Genomic DNA, 25,800 nt, shown 5'->3' with positions numbered 1-25,800 from the left:
TGATTTAGGATAGAGCTTCAGAGGTTTTCTTCAATCCAGGTTGCTTGTAGAGATTTTCCTTTTATATTAATCTCCAGAGTTTACTGTAATAAGAAACAAGGAGAATTAGGCCAACATATCTCTGCCTTCAAAGTTTGACCTTAAGAAAGAACAAATGCAGTTAAGTTAACATACTGGTTTCTGGCTCTCTAAGATTGTCATTCATGCATGCGTGGGGGTCCGGCAAGGACCTAGGCTCCAAAGTAAGATTTCAAACACATATTTATAGGAATTACACAAAAGACCACAAAAATATTTGAGCAATGCAATGAAATTCTGTATACATTTATATGGATGTCATAGTATATATTATCATTTCCTTCCTCAATTTCAGATGAATGTTTCATGTGATAACAGTAAGGCATCCAATTAGGGCAAGCTTAATGCCTCCTCCTGACTCAAGAAAACTACCTTATCAATTATGTTATGGACTTCCATAAAATAAGGGCAGTTTCCCCCTCCAGGTGTCATCCTATGGCTGTTGTTACAAGGGAGGAGGCTTAGAGTTGTTATTCAAAAGAAAGAAGCAGACAAAAATTTCTCTTTATGTTCTTAGGCAAGACATCTCCCGAACTCACTTTGGAATTGAGAGCTATCCATTTCCTGGCTTGTCTGCCTGCTCAGATGGTTTCACCAGGATGTGGCCCCTACAGTGGCCACAGGTTCTTGGAGTCACAGGTTAGAACTGGGGGACAGGTGGACACCAAAGGCATATGAGCAGCCCAGAAAATAAGCTCAGCAGCCCTCACCCAAGAGGTGTTAGTCCACCCTGAATAACCCATACGATCCCTGAGTACAGTAGGCACTAAATAAATGCTTATTTCCTTTCCCTTCCTGGCCCATATCAATCTGCTAAGAAAAGGAGGATCCATGGTGGTCTTTTGAGAGAAGGGAGTGGGGATGTATTTGAGATTTTGATGATGAAACCAAAGGTTGAAAGAATCTCCATAGAGGTGATAGCCAGCCAGACACCCACCAACCCATAACTACACATATTTACATATATTTAAACACATGTACAAAAATACATATTTATACATATAAATAGATCTATTTACATGTATAAATCTATATTCTCAGATATTCAAATAAATACAGATATAATGTGTGTGTATGTATGAATGAATGTATGTGTATGCTGACCCCTGGGTCAGCATATGTCAAAGTGTATACTTTATTCCTGGTCCTCCTCCCCCAGGGGGGTTTATGGAGCTCATGATTGGCTGGTTATTTGGGAATCTATCACTCAGTAATCATTCTCCCTACCAGGTTCTCTGGCCTCAGAGATGACCACAGGTGTTACTGTTCAGTCCCTATCTAACCCCACCCCTGCTTCTTCAGTACTGAGTTCCTAAACTTGCATTCTTGGTGCCCCCCCCACCCGGGTTTCTTCAGTGAGGCCTGACCCAGAGACCACCATGGTCTACACAGGTCAGAGTTCCAGACCCAGCCAGAAGTCCATACTTGGTGTAGAACCATTCCAGTGAAAGCTGCCCATGTTCCCAAATATTCACTTCAGTCACCAGAACCAAAATGATTTCAGAAGGTATGATAAGAGATCAGTTGTGTTCATACCGGACAGCCCCCTGATGTTCTCACACACAGGAGGAAGACAGGTCTAGGAAAACCAGGAGGATGTTAAAAGAAGACACTATTGAAAGTCAAAATACAATGGAAACCCCAACTGCTATCTCAGAGGTCAAGACACCAAATGAATGGAGAAACATTCCAGCAATTGTTACAATGACAGAATGTCCAGAAAAAAACCCTGGACCAGCCCCCTGAGATGGCTCCCAGCAGGTTCCCCTCAGGTCCTGCTAGGGAGGAAAGAAGGGCAGAGTGAGGAAATCTTGGGGTCTCCTTGGAAATCTCTTTGGGTGCTCAGCCCAGGCACTCAGTCTGATCTCTGGGTCTAGGTCACATCAGCCCTTATCACCACAAGTGGGGGCCTTGACTAATCCTCCCCAGCCCTGTGCTCATACATGTGGTAGCTACCTCGTGCCCATCAACTCCAACACCTCACACCCTACATCAGAGTCTCCCTGTCAGGAAGGAAGGTGGGCATCACTTGTCCTTTGGAGACACCTGAAACAGTTGGAAGGAGTCAGGATATCAGCTCACCCAAGGCCTGGGGACCTTTATAGACCTATGAGACAGGAATAGAGACTCCCCCATTCTCCATTCCTTTCTCAAATCCCTTCCTCACAGTGACTCCACTAATGGAGCAATGTCTCAAGCCAATTATTGTGGATGTGATAAAGACAAGGAGAGGATTTCCTGGCTCTGTATGTGCCTGGCTGCTGGCTGGGCCAGAGGGGAACCAGAGTCTAAGAGTGCTCAAGACCAGGAGACTGACTGAGACATTCCTCAGGTCTAGACCTGTTCCCTGATGCCTGGATTGAGTAATTATCTAACCCTGTGTCCAGCTGCCTTGACCACCACGGATCATGGTCATATCTCCTTTTATGAACTTTTCTCAATTTGTGCCCGGTACTGCAACCAGTAGGTTTAAATATGAAATGCATATGCTTCTGTATCTTAAAAAAGTTTGCAGTAACCATGTGTATGGGCTAGGGTATATGCCCTGCAACTACATTCACAAATGATAATAATAAGAGGCTTTAGGAATTAAATTAACACCTCTTTTCTGAGAGGGGCTTATTTATTGTATTTTTTGTTTTATTGTATATTTTATTTTTTTAGGTGTTTAGTTTAGTTTTTTGTTTATTTTGCAAAGCAATGGGGTTAAGAGGCTTGCCCAAGACCACCCAGCTAGGTAATTATTAAGTGCCTGAGGCAGGATTTGAACCCAGGTCCTCCTGACTCCAGGGCGGATGATCTATCCACTGCTCCACCTAGCCATCCTGAGTTTCTAGGTTTTACACTAGGACAAATTGAGGAAAAGGCTGGGGCTGAGTTGTAGAGTAGCATAATTTTAAAAAAGAAAATTGGGCAAGAAAATATTAAAAAGAAGAAATCTCAAATATGAGGGTCAAAAAGGAAAAATTGACACAGTGGAAATACATGAAGGTAGAGGACTGAAAATGTTGGAACCTTATTCTCATAGGATCTGGGTTGAGGAGGAAACAGCTTGTATATCTGGAAGGCTGTGTAAATCTTCTGGACTTATAGAGAGGTAAGAGGACTGAAGGACAGGGAGAGGGAAGGATGTTGAGAAGGAAGTGTAGATCAAGATTTAGGAGGATGGGAGAGAGGGCAAGAGAAGGATGCTCTTTAGAGAAGTGCAGGGAATAAGGAACAAGTTCATAGGATAGGGTAACTTGAGAGGACGACAGAGAGTAAAAATAAGGTGCAGAGAAATTCACAAATCATTATCATAACTTTGAATGTGAATGGGATGGATTCACCCATATGGAGAAAGAAAGTAGAATGGATCAAAAATCAGATGCCAGGGGCAGCTGGATGGCGCAGTAGATAGAGCACCAGGCCTGGAGTCAGGAGGACCTGAGTTCAAATCTGACCTCAGACATTTAATAATTACCTAGCTGTGTGGCCTTGGGCAAGGCATTTAACCCTATCACCTAGCAAAAGCTAAAAAAAAAATCAGATGCCAACCATATGTAGTTGACAAGAAACACATTTAAGATTGAAATACACAACAAGATTTACACATAAAGGGTGATCTCAAAGACGCAGAGCATGGGATATTTTATTGCTCAAATCTATGGATATAGAAAGAATTTAGGGCCAAAGAAAATAAAAAGAGATTTTTCAAAGTATAAAATAGTTCATTTTGATTATACATTTTTAAAGTTTTTACACAAACAAAATCAAATTTAAAGGAAATCAGAAAACTGGGAGAAAAGTTTTTGCAAGAAGTATCTTTGATAAAGATTTCATTTCTCAAATATGTAGAGAACTCAGTGAAATTAATTTTTTTCTTTTTTTTCTTTTTTGTTTTTTTGCAAGGCAAATGGGGTTAAGTGGACAAATTTATTTTTAAAAAATACTATTCATTCCTTAATTGATAAATGGTCAAAGGTTACAAACAGGGAACTCAGGTCAGCTACTATATTGATGGCAAATTCTTCAATCTGAGACGGCTACAAACCAAGACTAAAGTAGAGTGAGTATGGATGTATGACTTATTGCTTGCAGATGATTGTGCTCTCAATGCAGCCTCTGAAGCTGAGATGCAACAAAACATGGACTGATGCTTTGCTGTTTGTGCTAATTTTGACCTAACAATCAATAGCAGGAAAAACCCAGGTGCTCCATCAGCTAGCACTACTCCATCCATAGGTGGAACCATCAGACACAGCAAATGGAGAAGTTTTGAATACTGTGCATGAGCTCATTTACCTTGGCAATAAATAGTAACTATGTTTGTCCTTCGTTTTTGAGGAACACCACAACATCAGGGAGGTGATGCCATGATCAGCATGTGAGTTGGATTTAAGTGAAGAGGGTACTGCGCTAAGTCACCAGCTTCACTATCTTTTCCAGAGCCACCTGAGTCCAGTAACCAGATAGGAAAATCAGGACAACTGGAGATAGTCCTGGATACAAGGCAATCGGGGTTAAGTGACTGGCCCAAGATCACACAGTCAGCAAGAGTCCAGTGTCTGAGGCCAGATTGGAACTCCCTTTCTCCTGATTCCAGTGCTCTTTCTGCTGCACCACCTAGCAGACCTTGGTAGTATGCTTTCCAGGCAGGGACACATACATGATGAGGTTGATTTTTACATATTCTGAGAGGCTGCAAAGGAACGTAGAGAGGCTGGAAAGGAGAGAAGAGATATTGGACTGACTTCAAAAACTAAAGGTTTTAACCAAGTCATTCTGCTGAATTGCACTGCAGTAGGCCTGTTTTCCCACAGCCATGCCAGCACTTGTCATTTTCCTATTTTATCATCTTTGCCAATGATATACTTATGTCTATGAAATCTGTGCAGTGAAAATGAATCCCTTCCATTTCAATTGTCTTAGGAAGATTCTGAAGATCACCTGGCTGGAGAAGCTAGAAGACACTGAAGCCCTTTCTTGAACTAAATGCTCAAGTATTCAAAGTCTACCATAGAAAGCACAACTTCAATGGGTTGGCCATGTTGTTCCTATGCTCAATATAGGCTTTCCAAAAAGACAGTTTGATGAAGAACTCATACAAGGACAAAATTCATGTGTTGGTCAGGAAAAGTGCTACAAGAAGCCTCTGAAAGTCTCTCGTAAGGGAGATTTGGGGGAGAGGGCAGCTAGGTGGTGCAGTGGATAGTAGATAGAGCACTTGTCCTGGAGTCAGGAGGACCTGAGTTCAAATCTAACCTCAGACACTTAATAATTACCAAGTTGAGCAGCCTTGGGCAAGCCATTTAACCCCATTTGCCTTGCAAAAACCTAAAAAAAAAAAAACAGAAGAGAGATTGGCACAAGACCACCCAGCATGGTGAGCCTCTTCAGAGAGTGTGCTGTGCTCTATGAGCAAGGCAGAACTGCAGTAGCTCAAAAGAATCATGAGATGTGGAAATTTAGAGAATCCACCTCAAATGCTTATAAGTATTATTTGTGCCTTCACTGTAACAGAAACTTCTGAGGTAGTATTGTTCTTATCATCAGCCACAGTCACTTGCTGGTCTATGAGAATAAACCAGCATCATGGAACTTGCTTTATACAACCCAGACTTCCATTGATTCAACTACTGATCACTGAGATTTCTTTCTCTGAAAGCTGTCACTTCATATATTTGGATCTTTTTTTCAGTTAGGAATTGATTCATTTTATAAATTTGAAATTATTCCCGATATCTGGGAACTGAGTCTCATACAATCTTTGACTTCCACAAAGACTCTTTAGATACTGATGTACACAAGGTAGCTTTTCCTCTTTCCTTGCCCTCTTTGGAGGGATAAACACATAAGTGGTACAGCGGTATGCAGGTTTAAGATATCTGGGGACTTGGTTCCAAATTTCTTTGTAGGATATTCTAGTAATATTCTAATTTTCCCACAGTGACACTAGCACTTGTCAATTTTCTCTTTTATCATCTTTGCCACTTATTCAGTTGGTAATGATTTAGTGCATTTCTTATGTGGTTCTTGAAATCATTCCTATTTCTTTGAAACCAGCTTGTTCACATGAGTTGAATATCTATTATTGGGTCCTGGCTCTTAGTGTCATAAACACGAATCTTGCAAATGAGACCTTCATCAGAGAAACTTCCTGCAAAGATCACAGAATAGTGACTTTCTGTTCTTTACACAAGAAAACTAGACATTTTGAAGAGGAGAAGAATGTTTTGAGCGCCTCCCTGGAGGTATATAGAACAGATGCAGAAATAAAATGTTCCCACAAAGGGGGAAGATTCTGTAACACTTTGCTGACACTTTGTTTGGCCACCACTCATGCTCTAAGTCAGGTCTGACGAGGATGGCTCCACTGCATCTCTCTCATTTCTATCCTTTTTAATAGAGGGCTTAGTAGGTTGAAGAGTAATCACCACTTCCTCTTTGGGGGTGGGGGGGAGAAAGCTGTTCCAAGTTCCCTCTAATTTTGTCCTTGCGACACTTCCCACTGTTGGTGAGCAATGCACCATAGGAACAATCAGATTCATCCTAACAGGCGACCCAGAGATGATCAAGCAAAGAGCATTAATGGAGGCAATATTGGATTGCAATGAATGTGAATCAAGTGAAGACTCAGAAAGGGAGGAAAAGAAAACCTGAGAAAATCCCCTAGGGAAAAGCCCTTGAAAAAAATGTTTGTTCCCCAAGGCAGATGCCTGATAAGGGGTGGAGAGGTGATGATCAGAGATTGGGCTCCCCTGGAAGCTCCTCAGAACTCCTGAAAGTCTGGAGAAGCTTTGTCTTCCCAGTCCAGAGAGGACTAAGCAGAGCAGATTAGCTTAAATCCAGTATTGTCCTGACAAGGGGATTTTAATGTGTGCTCACTGACTCTCATGGGAGTTCCATTGATATTTAATATCACTGGGGTTTTTTATTGGGGTGAATCATGTTGTCTTCTCCCCAAAACCTGACCAGCCTTAGGAGGGTTATTGAGGTGAAGGAGAAAGGGACAAGATAGTCCAGTCTCTAGCGACATCATGGGGCCAAACTGGGAACAGTAGTATGTTTTTGTCCTTTGAGGTACATTTGGTTTCATCATTGCTGTTTAGGACTCCTATATGACTTCATCGTTTATTTAAAAAGAGACACATTCTCCAGGTTTTGTCCTCATCCTGTCCTTTCTCAACTAATAAACTGATTTTCTGGACAATACGACTGACACCATTGGCAGCCTACCCTAAGTGCCATGGTGCTGGGAAGCCAGACCCAGAAAGCAAGGGTCCATAGAGAAACTGAGCCCTCCCAGGAGGGAAACACTTGTGACCCAAAGCACCAATGAGTCTTTCCTTAGTCTTTAAGTGCTGCCCATGAGACTAGGCCCCAGTTTGATCTCCCTGAACAGTCAGAAAGACTCCTCCTAGAGGTTACTGACCTTTTATTATAATCTGATCTGTGATCTGAGCCCCAGACCCATGATCAGGTTACTTGGGTAAAATACAGGGTCCCTGGCTTTGGAACTCTTGCACAATGAATAAAACCTTTGAAGGACATTCTGGGAGACTTGATCTCTATTAGGAACACAAAAAAAAGCTGACTCCAAGCAGAAGAGGGTGATGTCATTATATTAAGTTCAGAATCAAATAATGCAGATTTATTATTTGTTATACTGAGTGCTACATATATGGCAGATTTTCAATTGGTTTTATTTTAAAACATCATTTTTTTTAGTTTAGCGCAGTCAGGTTAAGTCTTACTGTGTATTAACTGTACAAGCCAAGTTTTAAACCTCTCAAGAGCATGAGAACCTGACTATGCAGTTTGTTTGGTGAAGATTTAATTCCTGTTTTGCATTAACAGACTATCACTTCAGAAAATTAATAAATTGGTGGAAATAATCTAGGATGAAGAGAAGATAAAAGTAAACGTTTCCCTGAGTCAATGTCTTTGTGTTTTTGTGTGTGTGTGTGTGTGTGTGTGTGTGTGTGTGTGTGTGTGTGTGTGTGTGTGTGTGTGTGTGTGTGGTCTTGGGTCAGTCATCAGGGATTCTCTGTGTATTAATTTCTGAATTTGACCTTAATGAAGAATTAAACAAACATGTGTGACCCTCAGAGTTTGTCCTAATGAGGAACAAATGAAATTAAGTTAATAAACATATATATATATATTAGCTTCTCTCTACTTGCTGGTTCCACATCTGTGGGGACCTGGTCACACAAAGCACAAGATGGGGTTGTAGGGAATGATATTTATACAATTCCCTAATCAGAAGGTAGAATCTAAGAAAGCTACTTCCATCAAAAGAGTGATCCTCATTTCACCATGAGGACCATAAGGTAGGGGCAGAGAGTCACTATGTGGAACTCCAGCTGTGGGAAAAATGTCCACAAAGCACAGGAAATGGACCCCACCGGAATGTCACCACCATCCTGTCACTGTGGCTACAATGGGGAGATTCAAATCTGTTAGTAGAGAGAGAAAAACAGGCAAAATTTATATTTATTCTTAGATGGCATCATCAGGATAAACGTTAAAGCATTTAAAATGCTACCATTTGCGAATATACAGCCCCAAACTGATTCAGTTGGAGTTCTCCTTTAAACTACTTTTAAAATGAATTCAATAGAGGTGCCTGACATCAATAGGGTGGCTAGGTGTCCTAGTGGATAAAGGGCCAGACCTGGAGTCAGAAGGACCTGAGTATTTCTCTAGTCTCAGCTGTGAGACCCTGAGCAAGTCCCTTCATCCTGTTTGCCCCAGTTCCCCATCTTGTAAAGTGAGGAAGAGAAGGAAATGGCAAACCCTAAAGCATCTTTGACCAAAAAAAACCCCAAAGGGATCACAAAGAGTCAGACAAGACTAATTGAATAAGAAACAATTTCTGGGAGAGCACAATACGGAATGTAGACATACTCAATCATTCAAACTACTTTACTATTTGGAGAATGACTTACACTGAAACCTGAAGTTGCTTTATAAAGATTTGTTATAGGAATGATGTATAAAGCAACATTAAAGCAGCTAACTAGAATTTGGGGTCTTCATCCACCCCTTTGAAAGGAGGATAGGAATGAAAATGAGGTATCTTAGTGGTCTGGGTCTTACTTAGATATCTGAATTGATTGGATGGCAGGATCTCATCTCTAGTAAGCTGCAGTTTCCCATTGCTCTGGGTCCTAATCTGTGAGTGATGATATGGGCTGTAAAGGATCCTTATCTAAATGGGTTTCACAAAAGCCATGATTGTGGTGTTATTTTAAACTTTTACTGTTGTGGCCAAAATCATTAGTAAAAGTCAGCAAAAGTCACCACTCAGTTAAGAGCTGATGTCAGTTTCTTCCTTTGGAAATTGAACACATTGTGGGACTCCTAGATTTCTCCTATTAATTCAGTAACAATAATGGGTCTGGACTTTACACTTAGACCCAAAACTTTTAATCACTTTGGATGGCAATTTGAGGTACAGCCAGGTTGTCTCATGTGCATAAAAGGAAAGTGCAGCCCAGTGTGAGCAGATGAACTGGGAAGCCAGCAAGAGGATTTTGACCACAAAGTAGTTCAGGAACCTGGTGCAACTCCCAGTCTTGGCTTAACAGGTCAACTTTGAGGGACCCAACCCCAATTGTTTGTGCCCTGGAATTCTGATGTCGTGTTGGTCTATCCTAGCACAGGGAGCAAACCACGAGCACCAGAAATGCCAGAGAGGAAAGGCAAGGGCCTGATGCCTGGCTGCCAGCACACAATACTTGGAACTATAGACCTCATACCATAAGAGTAGAGTGCAACTATCTAAATGAAGAAATAATCAAAAGAGCTAACTGTTGACAGCTACACTTCTGAAAAGGATGATAAGGACCCCATCCCAGAAGAAGAAAAAAGGGACAAATGCCTATGTGTGACGTCTCAAAGGGGTTTGTGAATTGTTCATCAGTAGGCCAAGCTAATATAAAAATGACAATTCCTCCTACATGAAATTACTTATTCAGTGCCGCACCAATAAAATTACCAAAAAAATTCCAGAGCTGAAAAAAATAGTAACAAAATACAACTAGAGGTACAAAAAGTCAAGAATATGAAGGGAATTAATGAAAAATTGCAAAGGAAGGTAGCCATTAAATCTATATTATCAAACTTATCAAAGCTCTCAGATAGCAAGAAACAGAAAAGTCGAATAGATTAGGTACAAAAGGAACTGGTGAATCACTATGGTAATCTACTGTTTGAGAAATCCAGTCATTCTAGCTTCGGGGATAAGAATTCATTATTTGACAAAAATACTACTTCGAAAACTGGAAAATAGTGTGGCAAAACAACATCTCACAGCCTATACCTAGATAAAGCAGAAATGGGTATGGGTTTTAGATATAGAAGGGGATACCATAAAGCAATTAGAAGAACAGGAATCAATGGAATGGGGAGAAATTTATGACCATAGAAGAGATAGAGAACATACTAAATTACAAAATAGATAATTTTGATTAAATTAACTTGAAAGGGTTTTACACAAATAAAACCAATGCAACCAAGTTAGAAAAAATGTAGAAAGATGGGAAACAATTTTCACAATTAGTGTTAGGAATCATTTCTAAAATATATATAGTGAACGGAGTCAATTTTATAAGAATACAACTCATTCCAAAGGACTCATTTCTAAAATATACAAAGAACTGAGTCATATTTTTAAAACAAAAAGCCATTCTCCAATTGACAAATGGTCAAAGGATATGCAAAGGCAATTTACAGATGAGGAGATCAAAGCAATTCATAGCCATATGAAAAAAATGCTCTAAATCATTAGTAGAGAAATGCAAATTAAAGCTTCTCTGAGGTACCACCACACCTCTCAGATTGGCCAATATGACCAGAAAGGATAATGATCATGTTGGAAGGGTTCTGGGAAATCTGGGACACTATCACACTGTCGGTGGAGCTCTGAACTCATCCAGCTCTTCTGGAGAGCTATTTGGAACTACTCCAAAGGGGCAACATAAATGTGCATACACTTTGACCCAGCAATACCACCTCTTGGTCTATATCCTGAAGAGATGATGAAAAAGGGTAAAAACATCACTTGTACAAAAATATTTATAGCAGCCCTGTTTGTGGTGGCAAAGAATTGGAAATCAAGTAAATGTCCTTCAATTGGGGAATGGCTTAGCAAACTGTGGTCTATGTATGCCATGGAACACTATTGTTCTATTAGAAACCAGGAAGGATGGGATTCAGGGAAGCCTGGAGGGATTTGCACGAACTGATGCTGAGTGAGATGAGCAGAACCAGAAGAACACTGTATACCCTAACAGCAAAATGGGGGTGATAATCGACCTTGAAGGTCTTGCTCATTCCATCAGTGCAACAATCAGGGATAATTTGGGGTTGTCTGTGATGGAGAATCCCATCTGTGTCCAGAGAAACAACTGTGCAGTTCGAACAAAGACCAAGGACTATTCCCTTTAATTTAGGAAAAAAAATATATTGTCTGATCTTGTTATCTCTTATGCTTTTTGTTTCTTCCTTAAGGATGTGATTTCTCTCTCAAAACACCCGATTTGGATCAAGGTACAACATGGAAACAAAGTAAAGACTGACATATTGCTTTCAGTGGGGGGTGGGAGGAGGGAAGTAAGATTGGGGAGAAAATTGTAAAACTCAAATAATGTCTTTAATAAAAATTAATTAAGGGGCAGCTAGGTGCCACAGTCGACAAAGCACTGGCCCTGGAGTCAGGAGTACCTGGGTTCAAATCCGGTCTCAGACACTTAATGACCTAGCTGTGTGGCCTTGGGCAAGCCACGTAACCCCATTTCCTTGCAAAAAAAAAAAAAAAACCTAAAATAAATAAATAAATAAATAAATATTAGTTTTGAAAAAAAAAAAAGAAAACAGGTCATTCTCCAATTGCTAGAAGATCAGGGATGTGACCAGGCATTTCTCAGATGAAGAAATTAATTAAAAGTATCTCTGAAAAATGCGCCAAAGCATTACTGATAAGAGAAATAAAAATTGAAATAACTGTTAGATGCCATGTTAAACACATCAGATTGACTAAAAGGAAAATGATCACTGTTGGAGAGGGTTTGGGAAAACTGGATACTAATGTATTGTGAGTGAAGTTGTAAACTGATTCAACAACTTTGGGAAATAATTTGGAGCTATGCCCAAAAGGCCAAAAACTACACACTCTTTCTTCTAGCAGTCCTTCTACTAGGTCTGCATCTCTAGGAGATTAGAAAAAGGAGGGAAGGATCCACTTGCATGGAAATATTTCTAGCAGCTCTTTTTGTCGTGGACAAAGAATTGGAAAGTGAGAGGACACCCATCACTTGAAGAATGGTTGAACAAAGTGTATAATATGAATACTATGGAGAACTCTTGCTCTAGAAGCAACAATGATTGGTCAGACTTCAAGGAGTGAATAAGTGAGTGAGTGAAGTGAGCAAGCCAGGAGACCATCATACACAAAAAAACAGCAACATTGTGAGATTTTGAATTCAGCTTCTCTCAGCAGTTCAGTGATCCAGAACAATTATGAGAGAACTGTTAAGGAAAATGTCAGCCATATCCAGAGAAAAACCTATGGGTTCTGAGAGCAGAGTAAAACATTTTGTGTTCAATTTTTAAAGCCCCATTTATGGTTTTACTTTTTTCTCATGTTCTCCCCCTTGGTTCTAATTCTTCTTTCATAGCATGACTAAGATGGAAATATGTTAAACACAATTGTATGTGTACAACATTTATCAGATGGTTTGCTGTCATGGGAAGAGAGGGTGGGGAAATTGTAGAATTCAAAAGTTTGCAAAAAGGAGGAATGTTGAAAAACTTTTTTGCATATAATTAAGGGGAAAATGTTTGGAGTCGTTAAAGAAATAAATTATCTTTTTTAAGCTAATGGAAAAATATAATTTTTAAAAGTAAATAGGGAAGATGGCAGCAGGAGAAGAACCTCTCTTAGGTGCTTTCTCCAAAATATTTCAAAAATCCTTAAAATTATGACTCTTACTAAATTTTTGAGAGACAGAACCCACAGAAAGATCCAGAAAGGCAAGTCTCCAGTCTAAGGAAATCTGGAAAATAGTGAAAAGGCTCTATTCCACGGGGTGGGAGAGGCAGCACAGTGCCAGAGCAAAGGAACTTCAGCTTCCCAGGAACAACCCCAGGGAGCCTGGGTGCAGTGACTCCTCGCAACAGAAGCACCACACACAAAGCACGGGGGTGGGGGGAGAGTCCCCATAATATTCCAATGCTCAGGAAGCACCACCAAACCAGGAATAGGCTGGAGAAATGAGTAAACAGTAAAAGGAACTTGACCATAGACAATTACTTTGGTCCCATAGAGCAGCAAAATACACTTCTTAAGATGAGAAAGTCCGAGATTCTGCATCTAAAGACTCCAAGAAATATAGAATATGGGCTCAGGCTATGACAGAGCTCAAAAAAGATTTTGAAAATCAAGTAAGTTAAATAGAAGTGAAATAGGGAAAAGAAATGAGAAAGATGCATGGAAAAACATAAAGACGAAGTCAGCAGCTAAGACAAGGAGATCCAAAAAAATGCTGAAGAAAATAACATGTTAAAAACCAGCTTAGATCAAATGGATAAAACAGTTCCAAAAGTTATTGAGGAAAAGAATGCTTTAAAAAGTAGAATTGGCCAGATGGAAAAGGAGATAAGGATGAGGCTCTCTGAGGAAAATAAATCCTTTAGATGTTGAATGGAACTAAAGGAAGCTGAAACGTTGCAAGGAATCACAACACCATTGTTTAACACCAAAAGAATGAACAATTAGAAGAAAATGTGAAATATCTCATTGAAAAAACCACTGATCTGGAAAACAGGTCCAGGAAAGATAATTTAAAAATTATTGGGCTATCTGAAAATCATGATCAGGAAAAGAGTCTTGCCCTGATATCTTAGAAGCAGAGGGTAAAATTGCAATTGAGCGAACCCACCGATCTTCCCCAGAAAGAGATCCAAAAATAACCCCCAGGAATATTACAGCCAAGTTCCAGAACTCCCAAGTCAAAGAGAAAATATTACAAGCAGCCAGAAGGACACAATGCAAATATCCTGGAGCTGCAGTCAGGATCACACAGGACTTAGCAGCAACTACATTAAAAGCTCGTAGTGCTTGGAATATAATATTCTGGAAGGCAAAAAAGCTTGGAATGCAACCAAGAATCAACTACCCAGAAAAACAGAATGTCCTCTTCCAAGGTAAAAGAGGAACTTTGAATGAACCAGGGGAATTTCACATGTTCCTATTGAAACATCCAGAGCTGAACAGAAAGTTTGACCTTCAATTACAAGACTCAAGTGAAGCATAGAGAATGGAGGAGATGGGTAAATTATGAAGGACTTAATGATGATGAACTGTGTGTATTCCTGCATGGAAAGATGATACTGATAATGCTCATATGAACCTTTTCATTTAATAGAGCAGGTAGTAGGACCTTGTATAGATGAGCCACAGGTGAAAAGGAAATGTACTGGGAGAAAGAGAAAGGAGAGGTAGAATAGGCTCAAATATTTCATGTAGCTTTTCCAATGGTATGGATGGGGAGAAGGTGAGGGGGAATGAGGGAGCCTTCATTCTCCTTGGAAATGACTCAGAGAGGAAACAGCACACACACTCAATAGGGTATAGATATCTAAAGGAAAAAGAAGAGAAGGGGGACAGAGAAAGGGGGCAAGATGTGGGTGATAAAGGAGAGAGTAGATCGTAGGAGAGGATAGTCAGATATAACATATTTTCTTTTTTACTTTTTGCTAGGTGCTGGGATTGGGTTACCAGTCTGGGACCAGGGGGCCAGGTGGTTGCTGGGTCTCTGGGGTGGGATATGGGCTTGGGGTCTCCTGGCCCCAGGGCTGGTGCTCTGTCAGCTGTAGCACTCAGCTACCCCATAGCATATTTTTCAAAAGGGACAGAGTGAAAGAAGAGATAAAAATATAATAGATGGTAATAGGAGGAATGGATGGAGGGAATCACAATCAGCAGCAGCAACTGTGGAAAAACATGGAAGTAACTTCTCTGATGGACTTATGATAAAGAACCTGATCCACCCGAGACAGAGCTGATGGTACCAGAACAGAGACTGAAGCACATTTTTTTCTCTTTCTTTTACTTTATTTCTCATGAGGTTTGGTATTTTTGTGGGGGTGGGGGTATTATGTTTACTCGTAAACAAGAATATTTTAATAATGTGTAAATAAATTAAAGAAAAAATAAAATAAATAAAAAAGTAAATAGAGAAGGGGCAGCTAGGTGGCATGGTCGATAGAGCACCAGCCCTGGAGGCAGGAGGACCTGAGTTCAAATCCAGTCACAGACAATTAATAATTCCCAACTTTGTGACTCTGGGCAAGTCACTTTAACCCCAATGTCTTATTAAAAAAAAAAACCAAAAAGCCCAAAAAAGCCCAAACAAAAAAGAAAATAGGAAAAAGAAACTAATGGAACAAAATTTCCTTAGCAGTCGGAGGAAGGGTATGTGTTCATGTTCCGTTACGATGTTCTTCAGGTTGTCACCCAAGGGACTGGTCTATCACTATCCCACTCTGTCACTCTAACTTCTTGGCAAGGCAACAAACATTCATTACTTTCTTCCTATTGAAATCCCTAATAATTTGGGATTAAAGATAAAATGAGAGAAAATATGTTAGACATGAAGTTGACTCTCTAAAATTTAAAAAGAAAACAAGAAATTTAGCAAGTTATTACTCCCCCTTAACAGAGGGAGACTAGGATATTTTTACATAAAGAAAGATAAGGAAAATAAGGAAAAAAATACATTGGAGGTCTGTCTATTAGCTTGCACATTATTAGGTGCCACAATTGTTCATCAAAGAATATCATGTTTGTGCAATGCAGTCTGCTCTAATCTCGAGCTGGATTGAAATAGAATAAGGGCTCATCAGGTTTCTGACTTTCTCATCATTTGCCTTCCTGAGGTTATAATTGCCATAAGGAGTGACAACATTGCATTTCTTTTTTTAATTTATTTATTTATTCTTATTTTGTACAAATGATGCTTTTTATGCATTATGAAAATAATCTTGCTTAAGCATAAACATAATACCATCTCCCCCAAAAAAATGTGGACCCACATGAGCGATAAAGGAAAGGAAACAGGAAAAAAATTAAAATTACCACTACTACTACCACTACTAGTATTAATAATAATAATAGGTGCGGTCAGGTGGCACAGTGGATGGAGCACCGGCTCTGGAGCCAGGAGTACTGGGGCCAAAATCTTGCCCCAGACACCCACCAATCACCCATCTTTGTGACCCCGGTCAAGCCGCCCCAACCTCAACATTGTATTTCTTACAATAATAATAATAATAATATTTTATTTTTTAACCTTGTAACCAGACATAAATATCTGAAATATGTATTAAACTTGATATTATGCTGCAGGCCCTGAGCTGAGTGGTGGGGACAGCAGTGAAAGCAAAAGGAAAGACACTTCCTGCCCTCATGGAGCTTCCATTCCAATAGGGGAAGACAGAAAGGAGCCCATGGAGGTAGGAGAAGGAAGGCTGAGTTTTCAGTTGGGGCAGAGGCAGAGTAAACTGGACGGTAAGAAAACATGGTGGTCTCAAGGGAAGTCCTGGGAAGAATTCACCCAAGGGGGAGGGGTGTGGCCTGGAGGGGATGTGTCAAGGGGAGAGGTCCAGGTGCACAGGGAAGGTCCAGCAAGAGAGAGCAGGTAAGTTATGGAAACAAAGTCCTGGAGCACCAGAGGCAGAACCTGAGAGGAAGAAATCTGACTTCCAGAGTCCCAGAATTGAGGAGTAGGAAATGAGTTCAGAGGCCACAAATACCCAGCCCTGTCCTCTGGCCCAGGAGCACCCAGGGTCACCCAGCACCTGAGGCCCTTCATGCAGGTCTCCAGAGAAGGAGCAGATTTGCATGTGGGAAGGCGAGGGGATCCACCCTGCTGGACCTGGGCTGGTTTTAAGGGAGCCCTGGGGGAGTACAGCCCCAGCTGGGGAGTCTCAAAACCCAGAGCTCTGGGAAGAATCTTGACCATGGCCTGGATCTCTCTGCTGGTCTCACTCCTCACTGTCTACACAGGTGAGACTTTCCAGGGTCTGCTCTCTGGGGCTCAGCTCTGTCAGTGTCTCAGGCCCGACCTAGTCCTGTCCTTGAACAGCATCCTCTTTGGGCAGAGAGGTCCTGCCTCTGACCCAGCTCTTCTATTCTTGCAGGTTCTGGAGTCTCCTATGTGTTTACTCAGCCACCTTCAGTGTCCAAGAGTCTGGGAGAGACGGCCTCCATCTCCTGTAGTGGGGAAGGTATTGGATATAAACGCGTTAACTGGTACCAGCAGAAATCTGGCCAGGGCCCTGTGCTAGTGATATATAATAATAACCAACGGCCCTCAGGGATCCCCGACCGATTCTCTGGCTCCAACTCAGGCAATACAGCCACCCTGAGCATCTCCAGGCTCCAGGCTGAAGATGAGGCGGATTATTACTGTCAGCCTTATGGTATTAGTACTTATGTTCACAGTGATACAGACTGATGGAGAAGTGAGACAAAAACCCCTCCCAGGGCCTGCATCCTCTGCCCTTCCCTCGAGGCTCCAGAGAGGTCCCTGGGGAGGACAGACACAGAAACTACTTCCAGCGCTTCCTCTCTATCTGGATGCCACTTTCCTCTCCTCCAACCCTCTCCCTCTCAGTCAACTTCCCTAGCCCTCATCTGCTACCTCCCTATCTCCATCCCCATGCTCCCCTTCAGCCCTTAAGCTCTTCTGCCCCCCTCCAAAGCCCCTTCTGGTTTCTCCTCAGCTTTGCAGGCTGCGGATAAATTGCTGTCAAGGCCCTGCTCTAGGGCAGGGAGAATCTTGGTCACAGCCCAAGGTAGGAGGACATTAATGCGCTCCTTTGACATACCATTCTCACTTACTGCCATGTTAGGGATACTGAGCCAGGAGCAAAGTACCTCTGTTCACACACATTATTATTCTCTGATTCAGAAATGAGGGTTGACGTTATAATAATGTTCATTCTGAATCAAATAATGTAAAGTTATTATGTGTTATACAGAATGCCACAAGCATGGCAGATTTTCAGTTGGTTTTATTTTAGAACAGATAATTTTTTCCTTTAGTGCAGACAGGTAGCACTGTTTCCTAACTTCACAAGCCAAGTTTTTTGTTTTGTTTTGTTTGTGTTTTTTACTTTTTGCAAGGCACTGGGGTTAAATGGCTTGCCCAAGGCCACACAGCTAGCTAATTATTAAGTGTATGAGGCCAGATTTGAACTCAGGTACTCCTGACTCCAGGGCCGGTGCTCTATCCACTGCACCACCCAGCCGCCCCACACAAGCCAAGTTTTAAAACTCTCTCACCTAAGTGTGTGAGAACCTGATTATCTAGAAAAGGCTGTTTGCTGAACACTATAATCAAGCATTATTATAACATCACTTCTGCAAACCATGGAGTTGTTGGAAATAATCTCAGGTGAATAGAAAATACAAAGTAAAAGTTTTCGATAATATCTTTTTATACCTGTGGGGGGGGGGGGGGCTTAGGTCAGTTATCAGATATTCTGCGTGTATTGATGAGCTTCCTGAATTGCACCTTTATCAACATTTAAACTAACATGTATTGAGCTCAGAATTCATCCTAATGAGAAATAAAAGGAATTCAGTTAACAAACATGTTTATTAGGTACTCTATGCTTGCTGGTTGCGCACATGTGCGGCCCTGGTCTACCAGATCACAAAATGGGAATTTAGAGAATGACATTTATTCAATGCCATAGGCAGAAGGTGGAATCTGAGAAAGCTACTTCTACGGTCCTTGAAAAAAGGAGTAGGGGCAGCTAGGTGGCGAAGTGGCTAGCGCACCGGCCCTGGAGTCAGGAGTCCCTGAGTTCAAATCTGACATCAGACTTTTAATAATTACCTAGCTGTGTGGTCTTGGGCAAGCCACTTAAACCCCTTGCCTTGCAAAAACTAAAAAATAGAAAAGAAAAAAGGAGTTGTCTTCAATTCAGCTTGGGCTTCATACATTTAATGGCAGTGAGTCACTGTATGGAATTATATTAGGTTAGGAGGAATGCTTTACCAGCTATAGTGAAGATGTCCACAAAGCATGGAAATCTTCCCTTTCCAGAATGTCAGCATGATCCTGTGATTATTGATACAATGAAATTCATATTTGGTATTAGGGAGAGTAAAACAGGCAAAATTACACTTGCTTTTAGATGACACACTCAGGATGAAGATCATAGCATTTACCCACAAAAATTGATTCAATTGGAATTCTACTTTTAACTACTTTAAAACTCAATTTAAAAGAGGTGCCAGACATCAATAGGGCAGCTAGATGTTGCAGTGGATAAGGGGCCGGACCTGGAGTCAGGAGGACTGAGTATAAAGACAGCCTCACTTGTGTGACCCTGAGCAAGTCATTTCTGTTTGCCTCACTTTCTCATCTGTAAAGTGAGCTAGAGAATGAAATGGCAAACCACTATAGGATCTTTAACAGGAAAACCCCAAAGGGGATCATAGAGCCAGACAAGACTAATTGACTGTCACAATATCTGATATATTTGAGTAGAAGACCACAATTCAAAAGTTATACATCCCCAACCATGAATAATACTTTACCGTATGGAGAATGAGTTATCTGAGACCTGAAGTTATTGGTTATAGGGATTTGTATTAGGAGCAATATATAAAACAGCATTAATCCAGCTAGGCAGAATTTGGGATCTTTAGCCCTCCCTTTGAAAGGAGAACAAAAATTAAAGTGAGGTATCTTAGTGGTTTGGATCTTGCTTCAATATTTGAATTGATTTGATGGTATTTATATATCACATGATCTCAGGTCTAGTAAGCTGGATTTTTGCCATTTACCTGTGTCCTCATCTGTGACAGTGATGGTGTTAGCTGTTAAGCATCACTGACAAAAATGCTTTCACAAATACGTTATTATCAATGCCAAAATCATTGTGTAAATGTCAACACAAGTCACTACTCAGGCTAAGAGCTGATCAAAGTTTCCTCCTTTGGAAGTAGAACAGATTACTGGCCTCCTAGTTATCGCATTTTCAATCACTGACAATATTGGGCCCGGACTTTATTTTGAGTACTAAAAACTGTGATCACTTTAGATGACAATTTGAGGTTTAATCATGTCTCATGGACTTGGGGGAAATGCAGTCAAGTGTAAGAGGAAGGAAGCCAGCAAGAGATTTTGGCCACAACACAGTTCAGGTGCTGGTGTAGAGGGAGTCCTAGCTTAACAGATCAGCTGTGAGGGCGCCAATCCCAACTGTTTTGTGCCCTAGAATTCTGATGTGGTATTGGTCTATCCTAGCACAGGGAGCAAACCATGAACACTAGAAATGCCAGAGAGGGAAGTTATCACTCAGGAAATTATCATGGAAAACTGTCCTAATATCCAAGAACAAGAAGGTAAAATATTTTTTAAAAGCATGCATCAGTCATTCCCAGAAAGGGATTCCAATATAAAAATTCAAAGGAATATTATATTCAAATTGTAGAATTATTTGTTGAAAAACAAAATTCTGCAAGCAGTCAAACAAATCAATTTAAATACCAAGGATCCAAAGATAAGATTGTACAGGACTTATTCAGCATATTCTTTTAACCAAAAAGAAGGATTTTCAACGAAATAGAGAACTTTCAAAAATGACCCGATAAAAAGTTCAGAAATGAACAGAAAATTTAATCTTCAAACACAAGATTCAAAAGATATGAAAAAAAGATGACAGAAAGAAGAAAAGTGTTATTGAACATTTCTAAGCTATCTCCATTCCTACCTAGGCAGACAGTACTTATAACTCTTGAGAAATGAATTTCTCTTAGGATAGTTGAAAGGAGTATACTTAGAGGGGATAGGTATAAATTGAGTGTAATGTCATCAGATTTCTAGCTTTTCAGGGTTGTATTTATATGGAGATAGTTGGGGAAATTGTTCTTGAAAATAAGGTTTGAGTATGAATTGATTTTGATGTAAGGATGCTTGTGACTCTTGAGAATTGTCCTTGTATTAGGCCAGGTGAAAGTAGAATACTTTCATAGGAGAAGTGGGCACAAGACAGGTATAAAACAATTTGGTCACTGGGGAGGAAAAGATTATGCTTTTAGACGAAGGTAAGAGGCATTAGTGGATAAATAACTTAACATGAAGAGGAAGAAATGGCCTAAAGGGAAAGAAAGGTGAATGTGACCACTGAGTAAAAGTTACCCTCAATACATTTGGCTCAAAGATTGAATAACATACATTATTAAATGGGTTTAGAAATTTATCCTATCCTACAGTGAAATGGAGGGGAGAAAAGGGGGGGAAGTAAAGAATTAGGTGATAAAAGCTAGGAGGAAAAATAAAAGTAAAAAAGGGAATAAAATGGTATAGGGAAAAGAAAAGGGAGATGGGTTGGTAAAAGGGAGGACAGATAAGGGAAGCAGCAGTTAAAGCAAAACTTTGGAGAAGAGGGAGAATAGAACAAAAGGGGGGCAATAGGATGGAGGGAAATACAGAGTTAATAATCATAACTGAATGTGAATGAGATGAACTCTCCCATAAAGTGAAAGCAGATAATACTATAATTTAATAAACAGAAATGTATAATATGTTGTATATAAAATACACATTTAAAGTACAAATATAAGACGTGGATAAAGGTTGAATATATTATGGAGCTGAATATATTATGCTTCAGATTTAGGAAAAAAAGCAGGGGCAACAATCCTAATCTCAGACAAAGCAAAAGCAAAACTAGACCAAATTAAATGGCTTAAGGAAGAACACTATATCTTCCTAAAAGGTTCCATAGACAATGAAATAATGTCATTATATATATTTATGTATATATATATATATATATATATATTCATATATATACAAAGCAGAATGCAGTCCAAATACATAGAGGAGATTGGGAGGTAGAGGAAGTCATAGACAGCAAAAAATATTAAAGCAAGACCTCAACATTCCTCTCTCCCAATTAGATAAATCAAAACAAAAAAAAAACAGAAAGAAAGATAAGGGAGCAAACAGAATTTTTTAAAACTTCGATATGAAAGATCTCTAAAGAAAACCAAATGGGGCTAGAAAGGAATATATCTTTTTTCTCTGTATTTCAAGGCACCTACACCAAAATTGAACATGTTTTAGGGCATAAAATCAAATGCAGAAAAACAGAAATATTAAATGCTTCCTTTTCAGATGAAAAGTTATATTGAATTAAAAGACTATGGAAATATAAACTTAATTGGAAACTTAACCTAATATTAAAGAATGACTGGATCAAACTGTAAATCGTACAAACAATTGATAATTTCACCCAAGAGTGACAATGATAAGACATCATACCAAACCTTGTGGAATATCTCCAAAGTAGTCCCTAAGGGAAATTTTATATCTCTGGATGATTTCTTGAATAATTAAAAATGGTAGAAAGAGAATAAATTAAAAGTCTACAATTAAATACTTAGAGATTCTGAAAAATCAAAGAAGAAATTAATAAAAATTAAAGTATAAAAGTAATGAACTAATAAATAAAACTAAGAGCTCACTTTAAAAAATAGATAAACAATTCGTTAATGTGTTTAAAAAAAAGAAAGAAGAAAATCGAATTATAATGCCAAAAAGGAAAAAAAGAAATTCACCACCAAGAAAGAGGAAATTAAAGTAAAAATTTGGAGCTATTTTATCCAACTGTAGGCCAATAAATTTGACTAAGCAAAATAGAGGAATATTTACAAAAATATTACTTACTTAAATAATTCCATTTCAGAAAAAAAGAAATTGAACAAACCATTGATGAAAGTTATCTATAATAATATGTAAAAATGCTCTAAATCATTACTAATTAGAGAATGTACATTAAAACAACTCTGAAGAACCACCTCCCATCTATCAGATTGACCAATATGACTAAAAAGTAAAATAATCAATGTTGGAGGGGATATGAAAAAACTGGGACACTTATGCATTGTTGGTGAGTTGCAAAATATCCAACCTTTCTGGAGAGCAATTTGGAGCTATACCCAAAAGGCAATCACTACTAGGTCTATAGCCCAAAGAGATCACTAAAAGGGGTGAGATGCCCATATGTACAAAAATATATTTAGCTCTTTTTGAAGTGGTAATTGGGCTGAAAAACTGTGTTATGTGAATGTGATGGAACGGTATTGATCTATAAGACATCAGGAGGGACTGGACCTCAGAACAGCCCTGAAAGACCTGCATGAATGTTCTGAGTAAAGTAAGCAGCCCCAGAAGAACACTCTATACACTAAGAGCAACACTGGGTGCTGATCAACTGTGATGGACTTACTCCGTTGAGAATACAATAATCAGAGACAATTCTTAAAGACTTGTGATGGAAAATATCATTCATATCCACAGAAGGAACTTTGGAGTTAAAATGCAGGCCAAAGTTTTCTATGTTCAGTTTTTAGATGGCTCGTGTAATATGTGCTTTACTCTCTAATGTTTTTCCTTGATTTGATTTGATTCTTCTTTCACAACATGATTAATATGAATTTATGTATAACATTTACACATATGTAACCTATATTAAACATTTTTCTGTCAGGGGAAAGGAGAAGAGTAGGGAGGTAGGGAGAAAATGTGTAATTAAAACCTTGCAGGAAAAAAAAAGATTGCTGAAAATTGTTTGGGGCTATAGTTGGAAAAATAAATCAATAATTTTTAAATAATCAGAAGCATCCATCTAAAACCATCAGCATTCCCAATAAGATTATGGGGCAAATACCAAAAGGCACTCCCAATAAGATTGGGAGTGAAAAAGGATGTTAATGATCAACACTATTATTAAATATTGTATCAGAAATGCTAATTTAGCTATCCAGAAAGAAAAAAGAAATCGAAAGAATTGGAATAGGCAGCGAGGAAACAAAAATCTCACTCTTTGCAAATGAAGTGATGGTAGACTAAGAGAACCCGAGAAAATTCACTAAAAAGCTACTTGAAACAATAAGCAACTTTAACAAAGTAGCAGGAGACAAAATAAACTCACATAAATCATCAGCATTTCTATATTTAACCAACAAAGCCCAAGAGCAAGAGATACAAAGAGAAATTCCATTTAAAGTAACTGTAGACAATATAAAATACTTGGGAATCCATCTTCCAAGACAAACCTGGAAACCAGAAGAACACAATTAGAAAAAATTTATCAAACAAATAAAGTCAGGTCTAAACTCTTGGTAAAATGTCAATTGTTCATGGTCAGGCAAGCTAATATAATACGAATGACAGTTCTACCTAAATTAAATGACTTATTCAGTGACATACCAATCAAATCACCGAAAAAGTTACCTTACAGAGTTAGAAAAAACATAACCAAAAAATTCATCTGGAGGAGCAAAGGATCAAGAACATCAAAGGAACTGATAAAAAAAATGCAAAGGAAAGTGACTATAAGTAAAAACTCTATTATCCAAGACATCAAAACTAACTAGTACTGGCTAAGAAATAGAGAAGGGGACCAGTGGAATAGAGTAAGTTTAAAAAAACAGTAGTAAATGACTATGGTATTCTAATGTTTAATAAACCCAAATATTCTAGCTTCTGGAATAAGAACTCACTATTTCACAAAAACTCCTGGGAAAACTGGAAAATGGCATGGCAAAACAACATCTCATACCCTACACCAAGATAAGATAGAAATGAGTATAGCAACCTAATACTGATACCTTAAGGTAATTAAATGGTGATACCATAAGGCAAGGAGAAGAACCAGGAGCAGTTTATCTGTGAGATCTATGGAATGGGTAGACGTTTATGACCATAGAAGAGATAGAGGACATAATAAATTACAAAATGGATAATTTTCACTACATTAAATTGAAAAGACTTTGCACAAATAAAATCAATGCAATCATATTAGAAAGAAAGTAGAAAGATGGGTAACAATTTTCATAGCTACTATTTCAAATAAAAAATCATTTACAAAATATATAGTGAACTGAGTCAATTTTAAAGGAATACAAGTCACTTTCTGATTGATTAATGGTCACAGGATATGAAGAGATAATTTTCAGATGAAGAAAGTCCTATGAAAACATGCTCTAAACATTATTAAGAAAGAAATGCAAATTAAAACAACTCTTAGATACCACTTCAAACTCATCAGATTGGTTAAAATGACCAAAAAAGAGAAAATGATCAATATTGGAGATTTGGGGAAAATGGACACTAATGCATTGTTGGTGCAATTCTAAACGGATTCCAATTTTCTGGAGAATAATTTTGATCTATCCCCAAAAGGCAATAAAACTGTGCATACCCTTTGATCAAACATTTCTACTACCAGGTCAGCATTCAAAAGAGATCATAAAAAGAGGAAAAGACCAATTGGAGCTCTTTTTGCAATAGACAAAAAATTGGAAACTGAGGGGATGACCGTTAATTGGGGAATAACTGAACAAATTGTATTATATCAATATCAGGGAGAACTATTTTTCTAGAAGAAATCATGAGTGACCAGACTTCAGAAAAGCATGGATGGATAATAATTTGATGTGAGTGAAGTGAGCAGAGCCAGGAGAACATTGTACACAATACAAATTGTGAGATGATGGATGCAGCCTCTCTCACCAGTTCAATGATCAAGGACAATTCTGGGAGATCAGTTACGGAAAATGCCATCCACATCCAGAGAAAAGCCTATGGATTCTGAAAGCAGAGCAAAACATATTATGTTCACTTGTTAAATCCTTTTTTATGT

The 25,800-nt window shown here is 39.1% G+C and overlaps 1 protein-coding gene and 1 gene segment (V, D, J or C); both read left to right on the top strand.

Annotated features, from left to right (window-relative positions):
- LOC141497169 (immunoglobulin lambda-1 light chain-like) overlaps positions 1 to 25,800 on the top strand; it is a 316,494-nt gene that overhangs the window by 219,921 nt on the left and 70,773 nt on the right. The gene's annotated exons all lie outside the window — the stretch shown is intronic.
- Positions 17,054 to 17,585, top strand: LOC141497008 (immunoglobulin lambda variable 3-9-like). The segment is given in 2 exon segments: positions 17,054 to 17,134; positions 17,269 to 17,585. Coding segments are annotated over 2 exon segments (363 nt in total).

This window comes from Macrotis lagotis, chromosome X (assembly GCF_037893015.1).
Source record: "Macrotis lagotis isolate mMagLag1 chromosome X, bilby.v1.9.chrom.fasta, whole genome shotgun sequence".
Lineage (NCBI taxonomy): Eukaryota > Metazoa > Chordata > Mammalia > Peramelemorphia > Peramelidae > Macrotis > Macrotis lagotis.
Note: the sequence above shows the minus strand (reverse complement) of the source record. Positions and strands in the feature narration are given on the sequence as shown.